The sequence below is a fragment of the Mytilus edulis genome, chromosome 8, assembly GCF_963676685.1.
Source record: "Mytilus edulis chromosome 8, xbMytEdul2.2, whole genome shotgun sequence".
Classification (NCBI taxonomy): domain Eukaryota; kingdom Metazoa; phylum Mollusca; class Bivalvia; order Mytilida; family Mytilidae; genus Mytilus; species Mytilus edulis.
Window position 1 is genome coordinate 38,406,446 of NC_092351.1, and position 27,315 is coordinate 38,433,760.

A 27,315-nucleotide genomic window follows, 5' to 3' on the forward strand; every position below is an offset into this window, starting at 1 on the left:
CAGCCTCAGGTTGTGTACTATAACTGTGTAAAGTTTCATTAATATTGGTCCATCCGTAATGGAGGAGTTGGCCTTATGAGAATATGGACAGACAAAAATCAGATAATTTGAAAAACAGGGGGGAGTGTAATATAAATTATCCTGCAATGACGCCTTTTTGCGACCTAATAAAGCCGACCGTGCGAGGGCTTCACAGCCAGTCAAGGGGGTTAATCACCCCCATCATCATCACCTTATAAAACTTGTAGTGTTATTACATGGAGTTGTATCAGCTAGGTCATTCTAGTACATTACAATGTTAAGGAATGAAATGGAATGTAGATGTATTTGTGCTTGCTACAAAACATGCTGAAAGCTGCCTTTCCTTGGTTTTTTTAAAGATTGCCGGAAAAGGAATATGTATTGTATATTGTATTTTCAAAGAATAAAATTTTAGATCATGAATATGGATATTATTCATATCATTGTATACATGTTAAAATAGGAGTGATAAACTAATAATTATGATCATACTCTCTAGTCATTTCTTTTTCTTTTCTGTCCACTCTTCCATTGACTTGTCTGCAACAGATTCGAATGACATCTCCAACTTCTCTTATTCTGTTGTCAATCATGCAGTGGCTGACTGTAGGGATATTAGGAATGGAAAGAAGGCCATTTATCTGGTGTTCTCCAAGTCCAAGATCAATAGCAGCTAAAATATATTTAGAAAACATATAATAAATCTTAATTATATTTTTCTTACTATTTTATTTTTAATATTTATTTAATTTTTTTAATTGATTTTGTTATTTGAAAGAATAGTATATACTAGAAATTACAGATAAGTTTTATGAAAATCAAAGTTGATTATTATGGAATTATGGAACGCCATGACTGCCTTATGTTAATGATCAGCATTATATGCAGTGCTCACAACATTATATGCAGTGCTCACACCATTATATGCAGTGCTCACACCATTATATAACTTTACATCAATTATTCCATTTTTTTTTTACAAGGTTTTTAGCACGCCAAGTAGTTTGTCTTCTAAGTATGATCAGTCTTATATAGAAACATAAACTTTCATAAGAAAATTTACCCTTTCAAGACCCAGTTTAACATCTTCATTTAAAGTTATCATCTCTTATGAAAACTGAGTTTGTTGGGGATGAATAAAAGGTTTACTACGTTTGTTCGTCAGTTTGCAGCTTGAATTGAGATTTGAGAAGAAACATTTTCACTTGTCACTTGCAATAACACCACACTTTCTTTTTTATATTTATTTCAAAATTGCATTTGATAAAAAAAAATCGGAAAGATACACAAGTTAACATGACAAAAGCACAACAAAAGAAAATTAAAATGTCAATTGTTCTTGAACAATTGAGAGGTCTTTCCTTTCGTAAGGTAAGATACATGTTCCAATAGACGTAAAATGTATTGAAAAGCTTTAAAACACACTGAAAATCCTTAAATAAGAGTCAAAAAACACTAATTCGCTTTATGGGACATGACCTTGTTATTTAACTTACATTTTGCCATTCGTATTTCTTACGACAAACAGAACTACTTCAATCATTCACCTCTTAGTTTCATCTTTTCCTTACTTATTTCAATCAGTTTTAAATATTGTATACTGCCTTATGATAACATGACTTAAATAACTGTTTAAATTTGTTTGCTGGGCATTACCGTAATTCACCAATTATGGATTCGGTAATTTCCGCCTAAAAACGAAGTTTACCGAATGATCTCATCATACATCAATCTCATCATACAACAAAAAAACGTATAATGTTGTGACCACTTCATATAATGGTGTGAGCACTTCATATAATGTTTTGACCACTTTCATATAATGTTGTGACACCACTGCATATAATGTTTGGACCACTGCGTATAATGTTGTGAGCACTTAATATAATGTTGTGAGCACTGCATATAATGGTGTGACACTGCATAAATGCTGTGAGCACTGCATATAATGTTGTGAGCACTGCATATAATGTTGTGAGCACTTAATATAATGTTGTGAGCACTTAATATAATGTTGTGAGCACTGCATATAATTGTTGTGAGCACTGCATATAATGATGTGTGCACTGCATATAATTTGTGAGCACTTAAATAATGTTTGTGAGCACTTAATATAATGTTGTGAGGCACTGCATATAATGTTGTGAGCACTGCATATAATGATGTGTGCACTGCATATAATGTTGTGAGCACTTAATATAATGTTGTGAGCACTTAATATAATGTTATATAAGTGTTGTGAGCACTTAATATAATGTTGTGAGCACTTTATATAATGTTGTGAGCACTGCATATAATGGTGTGAGCACTGCATATAATGATGTGTGCACTGCATATAATGTTGTGAGCACTTAATATAATGTTGTGAGCACTTAATATAATGTTGTGAGCACTGCATATAATGATGTGTGCACTGCATATAATGTTGTGAGCACTTAATATAATGTTGTGAGCACTTAATATAATGTTGTGAGCACTGCATATAATGTTGTGAGCACTGCATATAATGTTGTGAGCACTGCATATAATGTTGTGAGCACTGCATATAATGATGTGAGCACTGCATATAATGTTGTGACACTTAATATAATGTTGTGAGCACTTAATATAATGTTGTGAGTACTTTATATAATGTTGTGAGCACTGCATATAATGTGTGAGCACTGCATATAATGATGTGTGCACTGCATATAATGTTGTGAGCACTTAATATAATGTTGTGAGCACTTAATATAATGTTATATAATGTTGTGAGCACTTAATATAATGTTGTGAGCACTTTATATATGTTGTGAGCACTGCATATAATGGTGTGAGCACTGCATATAATGATGTGTGCACTGCATATAATGTTGTGAGCACTTAATATATTTTGTGAGCACTTAATATAATGTTGTGAGCACTGCATATAATGATGTGTGCACTGCATATAATGTTGTGAGCACTTAATATAATGTTGTGAGCACTTAATATAATGTTGTGATCACTTAATATAATGTTGTGAGCACTGCATATAATGTTGTGAGCAACTGAATATAATGCTGATCATTAACAGAAGGCAGTCATGGCGTTCCATATGGAATAGTTATGAAAAATTTTAAAGGTGACCATCTGAATTTAGTTTGTACTGAACATTTTAGCTTTTTTTAACTATTCATTAAATCATTATACCTATAATACCTATAGGTTTGGCATTATAACCAAAATACCAACAAACTTGGTAATTTGTAAGAACAGTATATAATAGAGATAACTGATTAGTTTTATAATTATCAAAATTGGTTTGAAAAAGTTCTTGAAAATTTTAAAGGTGACCATCTATATTTTATCAGAACTGCAACACAAACAAAATTAAAATTGAGTGCAGTTCTATTCATGTTTAAGGTCATAGAAACATTTGTACAGAAATTTTGTGTCAATGTTATAAATAAAGTGATATTAGGTCAGTGTCATAATATCACAAAAAAATATAAGGTCAATGCATTTTGACTGCTCAAATAGAACAGTTGCAGTAACCTTAGGCAAGTGGGGACCAAGATGGTGAACTGTGGTTTATATTTATCAATAGTACTGCTTAAGTCAACCTTAGGGGCAGTATGAATGATTTGATCATTGTTGAAGACTCTACACTCTAAAATCCTGTTCATTCATTATTCTTTTTTTTCTTCTATATATTTTGTGTGATTTTGTCTCATGTACATTTAATCCATATTCCTTTATTTTCTATTAGACAAGACAGCATGCCGACAAGACTGTCACATTCATCATGTTCAAAGCTTATTACATACATGTATACATGTTGTTTTTTTTTTTATTTTATAGTGGCTGTATAATAAAAATATTTTTTTCTAGTACCTTCTTACCCAATATGAAAATATACCAAACACTTTCATGTTGTTTCAATTAAATCTGACACCCACAGTTTAATCAGCCCAAATCAGGTTGAATTGGTATGGGGCCCTGATCAACCTAATAATGTTTTATGATCAAATACAGATTAGGCACAGACCATTTTTGACTTTCTGGGGGGAGGGAGGGTGGCTGTGTTTTTTTTTTTTGGGGGGGGGGAATATCCCTACCCTAATTTTTGTCAAAATATTACAGTGTCTTCCCTAGAAAATTCTTGATGCATGGTGGGGTCTAAGATGAATTTGTAATCCGGGAGCGCGGCGTTGTTTTGTAGAATTATATTTATTACACTAGTGAAATGAATTGTGCATGTCAGTTTTAAAACTTCACATAAATCTGCAATACAGTCAGGAACAATACTTAACATTTTCTCTCAAGGCCAGCCTGGATCCAAAAATTTGTTTCAAGGGCCCTGTAGAATTTTTTTATGCTCTACCAGGTTTGTTTTTACTACATACATATTAATAGTCTGGAATGTTCTTATATAAAAGCCAAAAATATGTTTGAAATACCTTATACATATGCATGTAGCTTGTTTCTGATTATGATGGAAATAATAAAGAAATTAAAATAAACATAAGTTTTTCAGAATTAAAATATTCATTTAACTATGTATTTGTAATATTATTGAAAAAAAAACAAAAAAAAAACAGCCCCCTTCCATACCCCTAGATGTAAATTATTTTAATAAAAAAAGTATTATCAGTTTCACACCAAGAATTATTAATTTTTCATGAATAAATCTTAGCATTTCCAAAATGAAATTCCTACTGTCTAAAAAGAACAATGAAATGTAACTGTTTTCCTGTTTAATAAGGGGTTTCCCGAATTTTCTCGCCAAAAAGCACATGGCTTTCAACAATTGTAAACAAAGCATTCAATTTAGGATCATGGATTACAGCTATAATTAATTTAATTTGGATATAGATATTCAACTTAAGGTACAGTTAAGCAATGTTTTTTACTTTCTTCTGGATTAAAACTAGTTTGAAAGATCCGTTTGAAAAATTAAATAATATTGACATCAAAACAAAAACGATCTGAATTGTGAATATTCAGTGACCCATTATTATATATATTAATATATTATAAAATATCTGGCCAGCACTTAGATTTTAAAAAATAATCTGGCCCGCATTTTGCCATTAAAAAAAAAGAAACTGTCCACATTGAACATATATGGAAAAAAAATCATCTGGCCCACATAGCGGGTGAAACAATATCTGGTCGACATAAAAAGACTACCCCCCCCCCCCCCCCCCCACCCCCCCCCCCCTAGAAAGTCAAATGCCCAACCATACAAATACTTTTTTTTAAGATGGAGTTTCTCCAAATTTTCTATAGTCCATCGATATAAAGTTTCTGATTTATAGGGATATCGGCTGACTTCAGCTTTTTATCATTTTAGTTTCTGTATATATACTATATAGTGAACCTTACCTAAGTCTACCTTTTTTAATTCACGTTTTCAGGAAAGGGGATCTTTTCACTGTGTTTTTTCATGCAATGTTTTTTGCAATTTTTATTTCATGTGTTTCTGTGTTCATGACGTCATAATTATTTGGACTAGTCCTTGCATAGTTTAAATAGACGATGTTCTTTATTTTTAGTTTACAAGATTGGTCGTTTATTTAAATATACAGTGCTAATTTCCATTGTTTAAGACAAGCGTACATTTTAGATGAATACATACGGTTCCTAATTGTGATTAAAAATTCGTATATTTTGTTTACAACTCTGTCTTGTATTGTTCTAGTCCGTACTATTGCAAATATTCAATTTCATGACTGTATCATGTGTTTCCATCAGTTTACCATAGTACTATCACATGGTTAGGTTAGAAATTAATGGTCAACCCTAGTTTTTAGTGTTTTAATTTCTAATCTTACCGTTTTAATTTATTGACATAACTGCATGAACGACTCGATTCTCAATTAACAGTGGTAAGATAATCGTTGCAAACAATCCTGCTCAAGCTTTTGTGAAGGACGGTTTTAACTTTGCAGTGTTGCGAGAGTTAATGTTCTATGTTGAAGGCAGTTGTAGTGACCTGCAATACAAGTACCGTTCAATTGAGTCTAGTTATATGTCTTGTGTTTCTGTCTCTGGCCTAGGTTTTATGTATTTGGCATGTGTAGTGCATCATGACATAAGACATTGTTACGTACGTTTACCATGATGAACTTTCGGGCAGGACTTCTGTGTGTATTTTTGACATGGAACTCTTGACCAGACTAAGACTTTTGTTTACTCTTGACCTATGCACGTTGGGTGTGTCATCATGATACAGTGTGTTCCTTGGTAAATTACCTTGACCTCAAAATATAATTTTCAATTGACATTGCTTCTGAATGTGTGGCATGTAGATGTATTGTCATAAGATGGTGAGTCTATTAGCACGAGGAACTTCATGTGAGCTTGACATTTGCCCTCAATGTATATCTTGTATATTTTGTTTGAATTAAATGGAGAATTGTCTGATTGGCACTCATACCACATCTTCTTATATCTTTGTCAGATATATAGATATATTTGTTACTTTTGTGTACACGATGACCATTTCCTCCAAATCTGCTTTGTGTTTAAACTTTTTTTGACAAGAAACTTCTTAACTCTTGATCAGACAATGATTTTTTGACTCTTGACCTACATGTATGCATATTGGGTCTGTCTCTTGGTATGATTACCTTGACGTCAAGTCAGGAGTCTCTGTTTTTGTTAGTCTTGTATGGTTTTTTTTAATTGTAAGTTCATTTTCATATTTGAAGTTTGAACTAGTACACATTTTGTTTAGGGTCCATCTGAAGCCAGCCTCCGGGCGAGGGATTTTCTTGCTTTGTTGAAGACCCATTGGTGTCATTCGACTGCTGTCTGCACTTTTGTCCTGTTACTGTCTTTTTAGCACATTCCACATTTCCATTCTCAATTTTTAAGAATGTTTTGTGCAAATGAAAACTAATTCTTTTAATTTCCGTGAAAAATTAGAAAGAACATTTATTGCTTCAGCAGCACCATGTGCTGCCAGTTGTAATAGATAATGCAAATGTTTCAATCATTTTACCTTAAATTTTATTTCATGGACATGTAGGTATGGATAATCTTGGTTTGTTTTACATCTTAAAAAATCACACAGAAGGTATAGGCATATCAACAAACTGAACTCAGTGCAAAGAACCTTTAAAGTACACTTAGACAGAGAGCTCAATCTAGTGAAACACTTTGTTATGCTGGTCACATGTAACTTGAAACATCACTGTCTGTTATCAAACTGCACCGAGATCCTGAAAAAAATATGCAAGTTAATTCTATTAAAAGTAGAATTCAATGGAAGTAAATAAGCTGTTTACTGAAATAAATGAAGAATATGTTTTTTTGCCACAGATGCCCCTACTTGTGAAAAAAAACCATGAGTAAACTTCCACATATAGATGCAGGATTCACGTAACTTTGACCGTTTTGTGACCATAAGCATTGTGTTTAAGTTCCAAAACATTTGGTTGAGGCAAACTAAAGTTAAAGAACGGAACCAACAGATTTAGCATTTTTCCTATCTGAAGGCTCCGTGTTGACATTTATATCATTGGAACTCGTAACACATCTTCTTACATCTAATAACTCATGAACAGTGTCGCCACCCAATATCGAACTTGATATATATGTTTTATGGGGTAATAAGCATTGCGTATAAGTTTTATAACATTTGATTGAGTCAAACTTATTTAAGAGAACGGAAACGAAAAATTCAGCATTTTCTATGTTTTTAAAGAGACATGATAACTCATGAACTGTAAAAGTTACGCTACCAAATTTCAAATTTGATTTTGTATTGTATGGTAATTAGCATTGTCCCATGTTAGGGGTATGGTGGGGATCCCTCTTACATGTTCAACTCCGCCTTATTCTGTATGTATGCGACTGTCGCAAGTCAGGAGCCTGTTATTCAGTGGTTTTCGTTTGTTTATATGTTACATATTTGTTTTTCGTTCATTTTTTGTATATAAATTTGTCCGTTTCTTTTCTCGTTTGAATTGTTTTACGTTGTCATTACGGTGCCTTTTATATCTGACTATGCGGTATGGACTGTGCTCATTGTTGAAGGCCGTATGGTGACCTATAGTTGTTAATTTATGTGTCATCTGGTCTGTTGTGGAGAGTTCTCATTGGCACTCATGCCACATTAGGCGGAGGGTGGGGATCCCGCTAACAAGTTTAACCCGCCTTATTCTGTATGTATGTGCCTGTCCCAAGTCAGGAGCCTGTAATTTATCGATTGTCGTTTGTTTATGTGTTGCATATTTGTTTTTCGTGCATTTTTTGTACATGAATTAGGCCGTTAGTTTTTCTCGTTTGAATTGTTTTACATTGTCATTTCGGTGCCTTTTATAGCTGACTTATGCGATATGGACTTTGCTCATTGTTGAAAGTCGTTATGGTTACCTATAGTTGTTAATTTCAGTGTCATTTAGTATTTTGTGGAGAGTTCTCATTGGCAATCATGCCACATCTTCTTTTTTATATTGTGTCTAAGTTAGGAGAACGGAACCCATTTTTTTTTTAACGTTAGGGACGGACGGACTAGGGTAACACTTTAAGCCCCGGCCTCCACTATGGCGCCAACACAGATGTTCTGACTATTGTGCTAGTGATATTCATTCCACTAGCACTATCATTAACACACACACACAATCTTATTATAAAAATATTCAATCTTAATTTTGATTTCTTTATTTTGGGTCGAATGATCACATCCATGCCCTTCACAAGGAGTATCAAATTTGACACATTTACTCAGTCTGTACATATACATTTTGTAATATTTTACAGCTTTTTTTCAACTAATTAAAGCTTACAAACTTAAATTGATCATCACTTTCTTTTTATATGTCTTTTAACATTCTGTTTTGAACAAAACGATTTATAGGACTATCTTACTACTCAATAAAACCAATTATACCAGGGATGTGTCAATATATAGACCATCTTACATCATAGTACTATCTTACAACACCATACAAACGAATTATATCAGGGATGTTTCAATATATAAACTATCTAACATCATAGTATAATCATACTACACCATAAAAACCAATTATACCAAGAATGTTTCAATAAATAGACAATCTCACATCATAGTACTATCTTACAACACCATAAAAACGAATTATACCAGAGATGTTTCAATATATACTATCTAAAATCATAGTATAATCATACTACACCATAAAAACCAATTATACCAAGAATGTTTCCATAGATAGACAATCTTACATCATAGTACTATCTTACTACACTATAAAAACAAGTTTACCAGGGATGTTTAAATAGATAGAGAAATAAACATCATAGTACTATCTTTCTTCACAATAAAAACCAATTATATCAGCGATGTTTCAATATATAAACTATCTAACATCATAGTATAATCATACTACACCATAAAAACCAATTATACCAAGGATGTTTCAATAAATAGACCATCTAACACCATAGGACTATCTTACTACACCATTAAACCAATTATACCAGGGATGTTTCAATATATAAACTATCTTACATCATAGTACTATCTTACAACACCATAAAAACGAATTATATCAGGGATGTTTCAATATATAAACTATCTAACATCATAGTATAATCATACTACACCATAAAAACCAATTATACCAAGGATGTTTCAATAAATAGACCATCTAACATCATAGTACTATCTTACTACACCATAAAAACCAATTATACCAAGGATATTTCAATAGATAGACCATCTTACATCATAGTACTATCTTACTACACTATATAAACAAGTATACCAGGGATGTTTAAATAGATAGAGAAATAAACATCATAGTACTATCTTTCTACACAATAAAAAAATAATTATATCAGGGATGTTTCAATATATAAACTATCTAACATCATAGTATAATCATACTACACCATAAAAACCAATTATACCAAGGATGTTTCAATAAATAGACCATCTAACACCATAGGACTATCTTACTACACCATAAAACCAATTATACCAGGAATGTTTTAATATATTAACTATCAAAAATCATAGTACTATCTTACTACACCATAACAACCAATTATACCAGGGATGTTTCAATATATAGACCATCTTACATCATAGTACTATCTTACAACACCATAAACAACGAATTATATCAGGGATGTTTCAATATATAAACTATCTAACATCATAGTATAATCATACTACACCATAAAAACCAAATGTACCAAGGATGTTTCAATAAATAGACCATCTAACATCATAGTACTTTCTTACTAAACCATAAAAACCAATTCTACCATGCAAGGATATTTCAATAGATAGACCATCTTACATCATAGAACTATCTTACTACACCATAAAAACAAGTATACCAGGGATGTTTAAATAGATAGAGAAATAAAAATCATAGTACTATCTTTCTACACAATAAAAACCAATTATACCAGGGATGTTTCAATAGATAGACCATCTCACATCATAGTATTGTCTTACTACACAATAAAAACCAATTATACCAAGAATGTTTCAATAGATAGACCATCTTACATCATAGTACTATCTTACTACACCATAAAAACAAGTATACCAGGGATGTTTAAATAGATAGAGAAATAAACATCATAGTACTATCTTTCTACACAATAAAAACCAATTATACCAAGAATGTTTCAATAAATCGACCATCTCACATCATAGTGCTGTCTTACTACACAATAACAACCAATTATACCAGGGATGTTTCAATAGATAGACCATCTAACACCATAGGACTATCTTACTACACCATAAAACCAATTATATCAGGGATGTTTCAATATATAAACTATCTAACATCAAAGTATAATCATACTACACCATAAAAACCAATAATTACACCAGGGATGTTTCAATAGATAGACCATCTTACGCCATAGTACTATCTTACTACACTATAAAAACCAATTATACCAGGGATGTTTCAATAGATAGACCATCTTACGCCATAGTACTATCTTACTACACTATAAAAACCAATTATACCAGGGATGTTTCAATAGATAGACCATCTTACATCATAGTACTATCTTACTACACCATAAAAACCAATTATACCAGGGATGTTTCAATAGATAGACCATCTCACATCATAGTACTGTCTTACTACACAATAAAACCCAATTATACCAAGAATGTTTTAATAGATAGACTATCTTACATCATAGTACTATCTTACTACACCATTAAAACAAGTATACCAGGGATGTTTAAATAGATAGAGAAATAAACATCATAGTACTATCTTTCTACCAATTATATCAGGGATGTTTCAATATATAAACTATCTAACATCATAGTATAATCATACTACACCATACAAACCAATTATACCAAGGATGTTTCAATAAATAGACCATCTAACATCATAGTACTATCTTACTACACCATAACAACCAATTATACCAAGGATATTTCAATAAGCAGATAAATAAACAACATAGTACTATTTTACTACACAATAAAAACAAATTATACCAGGGATGTTTCAATAGATAAACCATTTACACCATAGGACTATCTTGCTACACCATAACAACCAATTATACCAGGGATGTTTAAATAGATAGAGAAATAAACATCATAGTACTATCTTACAACACCATAAAACCAATTATACCAGGAATGTTTCAATATATAAACTATCAAAAATCATAGTATAAACTTACTACACCATAAAAACCAATTATACCAGGGATGTTTCAATAGATAGACCATCTTACATCATAGTACTATCTTACTACACAATAAGAACCAATTATACCAAGAATGTTTCTATATATAAACTATCTTACATCATAGTACTATCTTACTTAACCATAAAAACCAATTATACCAGGGATGTTTCAATGGATAGACCATCTCACATCATAGTACTGTCTTACTACACAATAAGAACCAATTATACCAAGAATGTTTCAATAGATAGACCATCTTACATCGTAGCACTATCGTACTACACCATACAAACAAGTATACCAGGGATGTTTCAATAGATAGAGAAATAAACATCATAGGACTATCTTACTACACCATAAAAACCATTTATACCAAGGATGTTTCAATAGACAGACCATCTTACATCATAGTACTATCTTACTACACCATAAAAACCAATTATACCAGGGATGTTTCAATAGATAGAGAAATAAACAGGATATTTTAGTATCATTGTTCTAACTTTTTTCTAAAAAGAAGAGTTAAAGATGCCAGAGGGACAGTCAAACTCATAGATCGAAAATGCACTGACAATGACATGGCTGATAAAGAAAAAGACAAACAGGCAAATAATAGAACACAAGACACAACATAGAAAACTAAAGGCTAAGCAACACGAACCCAACCAAAAACTTGATGGATGGTCTTATCAAGATATGTAACTAAGTAACGTCACCACGGGGTAGTTTGAAGTTAAGTTATTATTGTGTATAAATTGCCTGTTTGTCTTTTTCTTACTACTGCTTAGTTAAATGTTATTTGAAGCAAACAAAAAGCAGTCGACTGTGATCTGACTTCATGTGGTCAACTGATCGCAAACATTGACTTATAGGAATGTCGGGCTTGCGTTTATAGTCGCTATGATGGTCGTTCATACGTTTGCAAAATGGCTGCACTGACTCGCCATTATACTGGTTACCAGATTTACACTGTAGAAGATGCAACATATAGTGTATTCCGTCTAGATATTGTGTATTTGCTTGCAAGTCAGACATCATGTGTGTCGGCATCCCCTACCAGATCAAAAAAACAAAGCAGCCTTATTTAGAGCATTCATGAGCTCTCTACATCTAGTCTGTATGGCTACATGAAGCAGGGGCAGATGGCTCGGGAAAGATTTTGGATAGTTTTCCAATTTTCGCGGATAAGGTGTGATGACTTATCGAATTCTGGATGGTAAGTCATCAGCACAAACGGCACTGTTTTGTTAATCTTTTAACCTTTATATCTTAAACGTTCATCTTGGCTCATGTTGTGAGCACGAGAGAAACCTTTATCAATGTCGTTTCTTCTGTAGCCCGATTTTTTTGGTGAATGTGAAGATCTTGTAGCCGCCTTTTTGCAATATCACGGGTTGAACAAATCCGCTTTATTAATTATTTAAAATTGCCATTGCAATTGTACTTCGAAAGATTCATGTGAAATTTCGCTGATGCAATCATAATCAATAAATTGATGACGAAGTTAGAAAGATGTTACTCACACAACATCAAGAAATACATAATTTGCAAAATCAATTATATTAACAAAGAAAAACAGAGTCTGTCACTATTCAGTTTTGAATAATTAGCTAGTATTATCAAAGTAATTTAACAAATGTATTTGCTTTAATATCTGAATTTATCAATATTCAGTAAGATGTAAAGTATAATATAATGAAAAATTATACAAATAAATAAATTAAATTTCACAGTTTCTGTAAAAAAAAAATACTCGTTGTCGGGATGTACAAGTACCCGGCCACGTCCACTTGTACTTTTGTCCATCTGATTAGTTAAGTCTTTTTCAACTGATTTTTATAGTTCGTTCTTATGTTGAACTGTTATACCACTGTCCCAGGTGAGGTGGAGGTTTGGGATCCCGCTAACATGTTTAACCCCGCCATATTATTTATGTATGTGCCTGTCCCAAGTCAGGAGCCTGTAATTCAGTGGTTGTCGTTCGTTTTTGTGTTAAATATTTGTTTTTCGTTCATTTTTTTTATTTAAATGAGGCCGTTTGTTTTCTCGTTTGAATTGTTTTACATTGTCATATCAGGGCCTTTTATAGCTGGCTATGCGGTATGGGCCTTGCATATTGTTGAAGGCCGTACGGTGACCTATAGTTGTTAATGTCTGTGTCATTTTGGTCTCTTGTGGACAGTTGTCTCATTGGCAATCATAACACATCTTCTTTTTTATATCTACATATGACTCCACAAAATATATTTGTATTTATGATAATATATATTGAAAGAATTGCGACTATTTCCGTGAACGGAATGTCCTATCAATGGCATAACAAAAAGTAAAATCTCAAAAAAATGACCTCTGAGAAGAATTCAATCAGAAAGTCCTTGATCACATGGCAACATCAAATGCCAAAACACATGAAACAAATGGACAACAACTGTCATATTCCTAACTTGTTACAGGCATTTTCAAATGTAGAAAATGGTAGATTGAACCTGGTAACAACTTGTTGTATTAAACAAAAAAGAAAGGAGAACAGCCACAGAAGTCTTAAGTATGTATACTCAATATCAATTTAGGCAATATAACAATCAGAAATCCGTTCACATGTACAAACTAAACTTCTTAAAAGATCAATATTTATCTATCGTATCTTGTACCTATACCAAACCAATTACAAGTAATATTTTCAATTACAAACACGTTTTTAAGGATCTCAATATTTACGACTACAAGAGTAAAAATTCGGGTTGTGCTTGTTCCTTATTCATATACAATTCAACTGGCCTTGTAATTTAAAGTAAACTAAACATTGTCATTAAAACTTCTCTTCAAAATGTTTTATCCAAAGTCCGAAATCCATCAATTTAAAGCACCACAAATGCAATAGAATAAGTCGAGGTTAATGCTAAGCAATGGGCTAAAGGAAAACGCAGACCTAATAGACTGTTAGAATATGTTCATGCTGTGAGGTCGTTAAATACACATGCTCATCGAACTTTCAATACTTCAAACATGACTGAGGAGTCTCCATTACAAATGTTTTATTGATCTCGCAGATAAAGCTACAAACAACATCCTTTATATATGTAAATGACATTAAATACAGCTTGATAAAGAAATAAGGTATTGACCATTTATAAGAAACTCAAATATGAACGTCTACTATTATGGATTTGTAGAAGCCCGTATAAAATACTCAGGCCTTTCCATCTCAGGAATATATTACATTAGCTGTATTTGGCAAAACCTTTCGGAATGTTTGGTCCTGAATGCTCTCCAACTTGACACTAAATTTGACATTTTGACATTTGTTTTATTCGAGAGTCACTGATGAGTCTTTTGTAAACGAACGTGTATAGCGCAAATAAAAACTTTAATCCTGATATCTATAATGAGTTTATTAAGGGTCAAAATGTGTTTGATGATTTTGTGAAATTTTATTATTTTATGTAAAATTTGGAAAGAAAATGGGGAATGTGTCAAAGCGACAACAACCCGACTGTAGAATATATAATATTGAAAATTTTACAATTTTTATTTTATCTTTATAATTATATAAATAATAAATTTATAAAGCAGTCTATAAAAAGTACCAACCAGCAAATTTAAGATGATTCGGGTCGTTTTGAATAGAAGATACTGCGCAGGTAACGAAAAATTACATATAAAAATATTATGATATTTTTGTCATAATACATATATTGATTATCAATCAAGAAGGATGTTACACGTTTACCATCAAGAAGAGCATAATTTGCATAATTAATTTTACTAACAAAGAAACACAAAGCCTGTCACAATTCACTAGTGCATAATTTGCAATTATTATCAAAGTACTTTTAAGTAAATATATCTTAATATATCAAAAAGTACCTTACCAGTATCAGAAATATTACAGTTTTTGTTAACCACTCTACACATATCTCATACAAACATATATTTTTTAATGATTAAATGTATAAAACGATTAATAACATCTTCTTTGAACCGAATGGCATATCAATGTTGGAATAAGTTATTGTATTTATCAAGAAAGTAAGGAACACAGCTTCAAAAGTCTTTGGTATTTAACTTATATCATTCAAAGAACAACATTTAACATAAGCAACAGAAGAAGTATCACAAATTGTATAAACTACGTTTACTATTGTATATAGAAAACACTAGAAAGTAAGATGTAACTTCAAACGTCATGATAAAAAATCAAATCTTACTGAACAACGACTGTGGATCAGATCAAAATGAAGATGGTTTAAAATCTGTTAGTTATCAATTGTATTAATCTTTTTTATTGGTCAATTTTCCATTCCATCTCTTTGCTTTGAGCACAAAGAGTGTATCTTCCTTAGAGGGGAAACGCGAGTCTTGGGCACTGGGTTTTTTTGTGTTACATTTACTTTTTGATTGTTTTATTATATTAAAATTGATATATCTTATTACTAATATCATTCTGAGGAAAGATTTCTGTTTATATATTCCTAAATATTTACTACTTCGTCTTAAATGTTGGTTTGTGTGTTTATATTGCAATGTTTTGTTTGAAACACAACATTACCTGCTCTTGATGGAACTTTTGATTCTGTCTCTTTTTCTGTTGCTGATTCTTAGTTTAAGCCCGCCACATTCTGTATGAGCCTTTCTACAGTCTAAATAAGTGATTGTTGTTTGATGTAATGCTGCACATTTTTTTGGTGCATTATTTTGTACATAAATTAGGCTATTGATATCCTTGTTTGAATTGATTTACATTTGTCATTTCGGGGCTATTTAAAGGTTTTTGAGGGATGGACCTTGCTCATTGTTGAAGACCGTACGTTTACCTATGCTTGTTAATGTCTAAGTCATTTGGTCTCTTGTCGAGAGTTTTCTATTGACAATCAAACCACAAATTCTTTTTACTGATGTTTGAATTTACTGATGCAATTTTAGTATCGATCAAGAAGTGAAAATATTTTTAGTTACAGAAGGGAAGTTACACGTTGACAAATTAATTGTTTATTCAGTAAATTATAAGAAGGAAAAACAACACATGTCACTAATCGATGTTGCAAACCTGGCAGAACATTTCGGAATGTTTGGTCCTTAATGCTCTCCAACTTGACACTAAATTTGACATTTTAAAATTTGTTTTATTCGAGAGTCACTGATGAGTCTTTTGTAAACGAACGTGTATGGCGCAAATAAAAACTTTAATCCTGATATCTATAATGAGTTTATTTACAGTCAAAATGTGTTTGATAATTTTGTGAAATTTTATTATTTTATGTAAAATTGGGAAAGAAAATGGGGAATGTGTCAAAGCGACAACAATCCGACTGTAGAATATATAATATTGGATATTTTACAATTTTTATTTTATCTTTATAATTATATAAACAATAAATTTATAAAGCAGTCTATAAAAAGTACCAACCAGCAAATTTAAGATGATTTGGGTCGTTTTGAATAGAAGATACTGTGCAGGTAACGAAAAATTACATATTAAAATATAATGATATTTTTGTCATAATACATATATTGATTATCAATCAAGAAGGATGTTACACGTTTACCATCAAGAAGAGCATAATTTGCATAATTAATTTTACTAACAAAGAAAAACAAAGCCTGTCACTATTCACTCGTACATAATTTGCAATTATTATCAGAGTACTTTTAAGTAAATATATCTTAATATATCTTAAAGTACCTTACCAGTATCATATAAAGGTATTATACAATTTTATAAATGAAATATTACAGTTTTTGTTAACCACACTCTACAGATATCTCATACAAACATATATTTTTTAATGATTAAATGTATAAAACGATTAATAACAACTTCTATGAACCGAATGGCATAATCAATGTTGGAATAAGTTATTGTATTTATCAAGAAAGTAAGGAACACAGCTCCAAAAGTCTTTGGTATTTAACTTATATCATTCAAAGAACAACATTTAACATAAGCAACAGAAGAAGTATCACAAATTGTATAAACTACGTTTACTATTGTATATAGAAAACACTAGAAAGTAAGATGTAACTTCAAACGTCATGATAAAAAATCAAATCTTACTGAACAACAACTGTGGATCAGATCAAAATGAAGATGGTTTAAAATCTGTTAGTAATAATTTTTATTGGTAAATTTTCCATTCCATCTCTTTGCTTTGAGCACAAAGATTGTGTCCTCCTTAGAGGGGAAACGCGAGTCTTGGGCACTGGGGTTCTTTGTGTTACATTTACTTTTTGATTGTTTCATTATATTAAAATTGATTGATCTAATTACTAACATCATTATAATGATTCTAAAGAAGGTTTCTGTTTATACATTCCGAAATATTTACTACTTCGTCTTAAATGTTGGTTTGTGTGTTTATATTGCAAATTTTTGTTTGAAACACAACATTACCTGCTCTTGATGGACCTTTGGAATCTGTCTCTGTTTCTGTTGCTGATTCTTAGTTTAAGGCCGCCACATTCTGTTTGAGCCTTTCTCCAGTCTAAATAAGTGATTGTTGTTTGATGTAATGCTGCACATTTATTTGGTTCATTATTTTGTACATAAATCAGGTTATAAATTTTCTTGTCCGAATTGATTTACATTTGTCATTTCGGGGCCTTTTATAGGATTTTGAGGGATGGCATTTGCTCATTGTTGAAGACCGTACGTTTACCTATGCTTGTTAATTTCTAAATCATTTGGTCTCTTGTCGAGAGTTTTTTTATTGGCAATCAAACCACATATTCTTTTTACTAATGTTTGAATTTACTGATGCAATTTTAGTATTGATCAATAAGTGAAAATATTTTTAGTTACAGATAAAGGAAGTTACACGTTGACAAATTAATTGCTTATTCAGTAAATTATAAGAAAGAAAAACAACACATGTCACTAATCGATGTTGCAAACCTGGCAGAACATTCATCAAGTACATTAATTTAACTTGCTATTTAATAAGCCGTTTCACTGTCATCTATATATCTACAGGTCTGCTATCAAACATAGTGGTAAGTTTTCAATTATTTTCTACAAACGATATAGTTGTTATTTGAATTTGTTTAATATAATTAAAGATGTAATAACAGAGTATTGTATCAGATAATTCTCAACTCATCTCGTTTCCTTGGAGCTGTAGACTCTCACAACAAAGATATCCAATGTTTATGTCAACTTTAGTTGAAAGGCATAGATATTAATTTACTTAAACAATTTACCTAGTGGTAATCAGTCATTAAAATGCTGTGTAATGTTTGTAGCTGCTGTTTGTCTATTTTAAATTTTTATTTCTTTGGCATCGTTTTGATGGATTTATGTCTTTTGTCGAATGCCACCTTATCATCATCACCATCACACTCTCCTATCATACCCGTGAAGAAGATGCATTACTGTTTTAACTTCCAATGAGTTCCTATGTTGTCTAAAACCCTCTGTATATGTTATTTGTTAAAACACATTAGAATAAATGTAACACTCCCAAACTTGTCCATCCTCCCAAACGTGTCCGATTCCCCAAACGTGTCTATTCTCCCAAAACGTGTCCGTATTGTTTAATATTGCCCAAACGTGTCCGATCCTATAACCCCAATACGGGTCCGATTCCAAAAACCCCAAACGTGCCCGATAATTGTTATCCGCCAAAACGTGTCCACTGTTAAACGCCAGAACGTCTCAAGTATTAAAGTTCTAATACATGTACGTTCTAAATGACATCAATAATGTTAACGGCAACTCTATGATGGGGGACACAATAGATGAAGTGGTCATTTATTAGCATTAGTTCGTTTAATGCCAGTTGTTAATGTGTATCTTAATTGCAAATTTAAAGTCGAATGAAAAGAGTGAATGGTGGAAATATTGTTTACTCAATGCATGTGTATATCATAAACTTAGTCTCCTGTACACGATTCAATTAATTTTTACGCATCAATATAGTGTAATTAATTGTCCTGTTTTAAAGCCGTAGTTTTACATTGTCACACTAGTTAACAATCAACGAATAAGCATGGATATTGAGCATGTGTATAACACTTTCAACGCCAAGATAATAGTGTATTTCAATGACAGATACATTCGTATTGCAATCACTGGATGTTTACGAAAAAGGTCACGCTGAGTTCACTGCATACGGAAAACATATCGACGAATTATAATTTCTGGAAGCAAACAATTAAAAAAAAAAGGAAATTTCTTTTAAATTTGACAAATAAATGAATTTTCTGGAGAACAAACTATATGAACATAAGTTTTATAATAAAAACTAGCCATTTAGGTATAAAAACATATGCATCATTTTTGTTAATTTGAAGTTTCATATGACTTTAATCTAACGAATTATGGATTAACTTAAAAACATTTGCTCGGTGTCAAGTAACACGTATTTCATGATCAATTAGAGAAAATAAACAACTTATGTTAATCCAATTGAATTAATCGTTTGCTAAGTGCATTATCTTGTACTAAAAAAATCAGGTGATGCCTTTTATATTACTGAATCTGAATATTGCATGTGGTTTTTCAGCGGAATTGACTTTTTTAACAGTTCTGGAATTTTACAACCTCTTAAATCATAAACTGGTTATCATTTTTTTCTAATAAATTCTAGGTTTCGACACACGAACAAGAGACCGAACGACCAGTGCCAAATATTTCATGCATTTCATGCATTATTGAAACGACATCATGTAAATAATTAAATACTGTAGATAGGTTCTATTAAAAATACCGGGAATTTAAGATTGGTCCTTAATTTTACGGTTATTCAGGAAAAACACTAGTTGGGATTTTAATCTAAAAAATTAAAAAGCGAGTAAAGACCGATTTATTTAAAGACAACAGAGAACAACTACTTCAATCTGCGATATATAATAGAGGCCGTTTAAGACAAATTTATAAAAAATGTTTGCTATTTTGTGCATTTTTCCTTTGGTCTTTTTTGGTAATAATTTTTCATATCATGCTACTCGCTTGAGATGGAAAATTATTGCTAGAAACTTAAGAGGCACATGGCCTTGCTAATGAAATTGACATTAGTTGACAACGATGTCATAGGTAAAATAGCGATAAACAGATTATCATTGGTTATCTCACCTCGATTATTTTTCTCGCTTTCGACATCCTGGCTCAATCGTGAAATCAATCTTATCTCGTTAACATGGTCAACGATAATCTATAATTATCTAACAATAAGACATACCGTAAACATTCGGACATTTTCTTAAAACTTAACCGAATATGAAATGATGAATTTCGAGCACCTTTCTCACTGACAGCACTATAAATGTTATAAACAACACTGACATTCAAAATAGAAAATCACAAAGAACACAATTTTAAACTGAAACAAGATAAATTCGAACTCCTTAAACCGAAACTAGAGGAGATCTGAATACTTTGAATATCTTCTATTTCCGACATTCCGGTTGCAGTTTAAAACTGCCGATTACCTACTTCCCCTTTGAACCAATGAAAATGAACTACAGTTGTCTTGATAAGTTATCCTCGTGATTAAAATAATTATAAGGCAAACACTTTAAACAGCTTCAACTTCAGCTTACAACTCAAAGTTCTATTATGGTTGTTCAGGGTACACAGCCATCTTGAATTATACAATCACAGTGAATAATCGGTCAAAAATTCTTTGCCCAAATTTGCAAATTTGGAGACAGATTTTTAATGTATTGGCAACAATGTTTATTTATATAAAAAAACCTTGGTTTTTTATTCAATTTGAATTATCGAATATCGTTTAACAAATACCAATTATTTGTGCTTTAATAATTAATTTTTCAAAGAAGCCATTAAAAGGGAGATACCACTTTTAGTACAAAATTTATTATGGACAAATGGGAAATTTTCATTTTCTACTTGAATCAAGAAAAAAATTACGGTGACACCATTTTTAGTTTTATTTTCTTAAAACATATTATAAAACCTATCTTCTCATATTTTATTTCAGACAATCATTGTTTTATGTTAGAACCCAGAGTATGTATTGGTTCAGTTTTAAAACATTTTCATATCATTTTACAAAATTCTGTTTCATAGTTTTCTTTTTATGCACACAAATGTGTTTTTTTCATGAACAACCTAAGCAAGGTATGGCAATTTAAAACGACTCGTACCCTTCAAAATAGCGCGGTGATCCAGAATTTATATCATTTTTTTAAAAGCATAGTAAAATCTTCATTTTGGCAAAGTATGAAAAAAATTCTGTTTTTTTTTTCTCGTGAACTACCTTATACACAAGCCAAGACCCTTATATTTGTAAGTCGGACTTTGGTTTAAGCTCTGTCACATATGTTTGGAACTTGATATTATCACGAATCTAATTATCATATGTAATGCATACTCGCTTACTGTGTAAATAACCCGGAACATAGAAGTGATTAACACTATTTTTAATTTCAGTATCATGATGAAGTTTTGTTGTTCGATTGTTATCATCATTTGCACACTTGATGTGTCTCATGGCGGCAGTAAGTATTCCGGCATACAAATTGGTGCTTTCATAACGGCATGTCAATGACTAAAAACATTTGAACTGCTGTAATGACTGCCATTAGGTTTTGTTTTTACTTGTTCACTGATGAGACTAACACGATTAATTCGTTATTTGAATGGTTTACTGTTAGAGGCCGACTAATAAATCTTTTCAAACTTTCAAAATTTATATTGAGGAATATTTCTTAGATAAAAATATGGATATGTGGTATGATTACCAATGAGACAACTATCCACAAAAATTCAAATAAAAGTGGAAGTCAGCAATTATTGACATCCGGATAACAACCACAAATAAAGTATAGTCTAGATGATGTAAAACCTTCAATTACCATAAATCTTATGAAACGATTCCGGAATCTTAGAGTGTCGATAACAGATTTTGTGACAGAGAGTGGAAAAGAGTCTCGGACAGTGAAAATCTTAAGTATAAAGATCGCTATGGCATCAACTGCCAAGTAGCATAATATGCACGAATGTTCAAAGTGTTTAATGCACTGTTGATTCTCTGTTTCTTTTTTTACCATGACGTTGTCAGTTCGTTTTCGACTTTATGTCTATTGGTATATAGCACTTTTTTTCTGTCTTGCTCGAATTGACCTTTGCTAGTTTATACATCTCGACAATTTACAACATGCATCTTGGTAAGGTTGTTTACATACATTATCAGGACACATTACGTCATGGTTATATTTCCAACAGTGTATTGCTTAAAATTATGTAGGATAAGTGTAAAAAAATAAATCTACCTTGGCTGAGAAATTTAGGAAGTAGGAAATAAAAAAAAACGTTATTCCTCAGAAACCATACCACAATGTCATTTCATATTAACTTTTATCATAACAATAATAAAAAATGTCCTATACTTGGCATAGAGTAAATAAGGGAAATTTGAGGAATAAACGATGACTTTATTTCTTTATTCTTATCTTGTAATGTTTTTACAAAAAATAACCATGCTATATTGTATCTGGGTACTGTTCTATTTAGTTCTATCTGGACAATGCCAATCTACAAACGGAACATGCGGACAAAGAGGTTATTCGTGTGATGCGACGTTTGGGAAAGGATGGAAACGGTATGGCAAATGTTGCAACGAAAGACCTTGTTGCAAATGTAAGTAAAACATTTCCAATTTGTCAGTTTAAGACAAATCATTCCAATTTTTAGAAATGTTTCTGTTCTGCACTAATGTTTTGACCCTACGCCTGCATATTTCACACTTGGAAAGCAAGTCAATGTGTTACATTTGATTTGTTTTATATTCAATACATACTTGTCGCCTTTCTTTCATTTAAAACGACAATTGATATAGATAAAAAATTAGACAATGAAATGCATAAAGTCAGCAGTACAATTTAACATATTTAGTAGTATTATTTAACAATTCGAGATCTATTCTATATCTTTTAACAAACAATATATGAATATTATGAAAGCAAGCGGTTTGCATTATCCACAATACCGTTTGAAATATTTTGTACATGTAAGTCAGTATTTTGTTTTGGATTAAAGACAAATTTTCCATTAAACTTCTTTTACTTTATTACACACAAAACAAAATGGCATTGTTCTTTATAATTTGATTATTTGCCTATATAATTTTTCATACTTAATTACTCTTCAATATTTGAATTAAGGTTTAGATGAAGTTATGCAACATTTGATGATGGTCATTGTAAATACGACAGAGCTTTATGTTTTTATGTTATAATTAATTGCGATTGTTTAAAAAAAATAACTTGAATGTTTTAAATATTAGTAGTGCCATGTGTTTCGGAAATTACTTGTCCAGCAGGGTTCAGGTTATTACCAAGCCAAGTAACTAGTACTAATTGTTATTTCCATGGTGAATCAAAAACAAATTGGGTTAATGCTCGGGTGAGTATGTTTATTAATCAGTATTTGCTAAAATTAGTCCGATACTTTGAAAACAAACAAAAATCAAAAACCGTGTCATATACATTATTTACAATACAGATATGTGTGATGTATTAATCAAGTGACATTACAGAATTTTTAATCCCTGACTTAAGTAATGTTATCCGTTCCAATTACATTAAAAGTGTTATAAAAGACTGTATCACCCGATAAGTATACGAAGAATATTAACTTTCAATTCTTAGTGTATAAGTTAAGGCGAAGTGATCATGATTATGTCACAGTACGTTGTTGAAAGCTGGTTAAGTTGAGGTAAAAAAAAGAATCAATCTTTTATATTTAAAAAACATTTGACGCTTTTCATGATGTTGAATGAATGTAGATAAAACAGCAGACAATTTTAAATCAACAAAACCGAAAACACGTAGACAATATAAAATGGAAGATGTGGTATGAAGAGACAACTCTTCACAAGAGACCAAATGACACAGAAATCAACAACTATAGGTCACCGTAGAACTTCGACAATAAGCAAAGTCCATACCGCATAGTGAGCTGTTAAAGGTCCCCCAAAATGACAAATGTTAAACAATTCGTACGAGAACACTAACGGTCTAATTTATAAGCAAAAAAAATGAGCGAAAAACAAATATTTTACACATCAACAAACGACAACCACTGAATTACAGGCTCCTGACTTGGGACAGGTAATAAATACAAAGTGTTGCGGGATGAAGCATGTTGGCATTCTAACCCTTTTCTAAACCTGACCAGTTATGTATTAGTACAACATAAGAACGAACTAGAAAAAATCAATTAAAAAAGGCTTTACACATCAGATTGATACAAATAGAAATACATTTGTACTATACAGAATGGACGTACCTAGGCACTTGTATATTTTAACAACAAACAGACTATAGGTATAATTCTGAGATACTCCCAGTAACTGACAACTAGTTTAAATCCATTTATAACTAATAAAAACCAATCATGCATCTAAGACTAAATTACTAATCAGTACATATCCAACATTCAAAGGAAAAATAACACGACCTTATGCTATGGCAAGAAACAGGTATCGAGAGATTGTAGATCTATATATGTGTATATGTAAATAACAATAATATTCATTTTGCTTTTAATTTACTAAACAAAATCAATATGTATACCAACATGAACAATGTTGACAGTGTTGAATTGTTACCCTTTTACAATACGTTTATTTAAAGGATCGATACGTTTACATGTACCAGGATCGTTTTTAAATTTCCGAGCACGTTGAACGACATTTCCTTAAATTGTCTTATAAATTTCAGTCGATTTGTGCCGGTACATCTGGTGCTTATCTGTGGAGACCGAACACTGAACAAGAAGCCGCTGCAGTTATAAGTGAATTTACCAATGGTAAGTTGAGATGGTACATGTTACATTTATTCTTTTTAAATGAAGTTATTTAGTAATCACGAAATATAAAAAATAAAACTGTTACATGTATAACAAATTACACACTCGTGTGAACAAACTTTATTTTCACATATTACAAAAAAATGTCATAACGAATCTTATCCGTTAAGTTTTATAAAAAAAAAATGTCATAACTAGATCCACAAATTTTTGAAGACTAATTTGATATGTGATAACATTTTTTTCATTTCGTGATTTTGAATTTTAATTATATTTTTCGCATTACGATACAGTATTAAACCTCTAGCAAAGACGTTCGAAAGCTGAAGATGGTTCACAAGTAATGTAGCTACTAGAGAATGATGGGTGAACTATTTATAGGATATTTCAAAAGAGTTATTTTAAGATTCAAATAAGTCGTTCGGCCAGTACTGTGTATTCTTTTATTTATTTATTTCTGAAATATTTTCAAAATACGATATTCGTTTATATCCATACATTTATCTAAATAAGAATCATGAGATTTTTAATCAGTTTTTTTTACCGTTTACAGCAACTTTTACATTGACATCTTATGTAACTGACTTTTAATTAGAAAAATAAACTTCTGCTGTTTTTTTTTTTGTGTGTACGAAATCATATGTGGTTCTGTGTTATCAAAATAGGGAGGTCTACATTGGTAGAAGTCATTAAATATACTCAATAAGTTGTTAAAAAGAATACCTCTGTTAATATACCAGTTTCTTTTTTAGAAAGTGTTGTTTTTGATCTTTAGGTTAATTGATACGCCTTCAGTAGCAAAGAGCTGTACTTATACGCGTATATTCATAGAGTGAGCTGAAGAAGGACTCCTTGAAACTATCATGCATTTTGCTTATTGGTAGTTTACCCAGTTTACACAATTATCAATGCCTGCTATTGTTTTTAAATATAGATAGGTGATTATCAAGTGTAGACTTCATACGATATTTAATTCGCTATTTTTCATTGATATGTTTGCCATGAGACTTATTATTACGTTGTCTTTTGTCAATCAAGATCCATGATATCAATAGATGTTTAAGTTATGTTCCATTGTCAAAGTATATGGTCATTTGGATAAGGTGTCTGAAATCGTTGAATCTAATTACATGTAAGACAGTTCGATAATTTTACGTGAATCTTTAAAATGTTTATGCAATTGCCAATCTTGTTTCTGGATCGTTTCAAGTAGTTTGAATATAATAAGATTTATATTGTGGTTGTGTTTACTTAAATATTTGTAAATAATGCTTTTGAATTCATAGGTTTTTGGAAGCGGTATTGATTTTCCAGTACTTTTGAGAGAGAGAAAAAAAAAACCGTTCTGTTTGTCCTACATATTTTTAGACCACATGTTTGGTTTTGTTAAAAAAAAACAAATAAATAAAGCTTTTACTTTTTCATGTAATGTCACAGCAAAAGGAAAGCGACAAAAACTCTCCTGTTCACTATTAACCTTACAGTTCTATCAGGATATTATCTAGATAGATTTGTCTTTTCTTCCTTTGCGCGGGAGTATTGGTGGATATTTACGTGCATTTGTGGATATTTATTTAATATTCGGGTTGCAGCGGCATTGCCATATTTTACACAGTTATAAGAAGTGTCTAGTTATGAAGTGGAATTCCGATTGCATTGGAGGTTGTAAAATCTATATTCTAAATGAGGTTTATTGAGCACATGAATATCATTTAGGATTGGTGTATAGCATTACACTAACGGAATATATAAACAATTTACAAAACAGTCGAAGAATTCTTATGAAAACTTATTGATAAGCCCGACAGAATGACGTTAGTAAAACTAGACACACATATAACAAACAAAGGTGTGAGCAAACAGCCATATTGTTGTGAATT

General features: G+C 31.4%; 1 protein-coding gene across 3 annotated transcripts in view; it reads left to right on the top strand.

Moving 5' to 3' along the window:
- LOC139485497 (lectin BRA-3-like) overlaps positions 1 to 27,315 on the top strand; it is a 45,944-nt gene that overhangs the window by 9,311 nt on the left and 9,318 nt on the right. Inside the window, exons 1-5 of one of the 3 annotated variants that reach the window (XM_071270013.1) lie at positions 18,505 to 18,654; positions 22,055 to 22,122; positions 23,138 to 23,263; positions 23,910 to 24,028; positions 25,348 to 25,435. In XM_071270013.1, coding sequence (XP_071126114.1) covers positions 22,059 to 22,122; positions 23,138 to 23,263; positions 23,910 to 24,028; positions 25,348 to 25,435 — 397 coding nt within the window. In that variant the 5' untranslated portion in view covers positions 18,505 to 18,654; positions 22,055 to 22,058. Of the gene's footprint in view, positions 1 to 18,504; positions 18,655 to 22,054; positions 22,123 to 23,137; positions 23,264 to 23,909; positions 24,029 to 25,347; positions 25,436 to 27,315 lie in introns of those variants that run through there. The other 2 variants (XM_071270015.1, XM_071270014.1) reach the window with 2 other exon arrangements.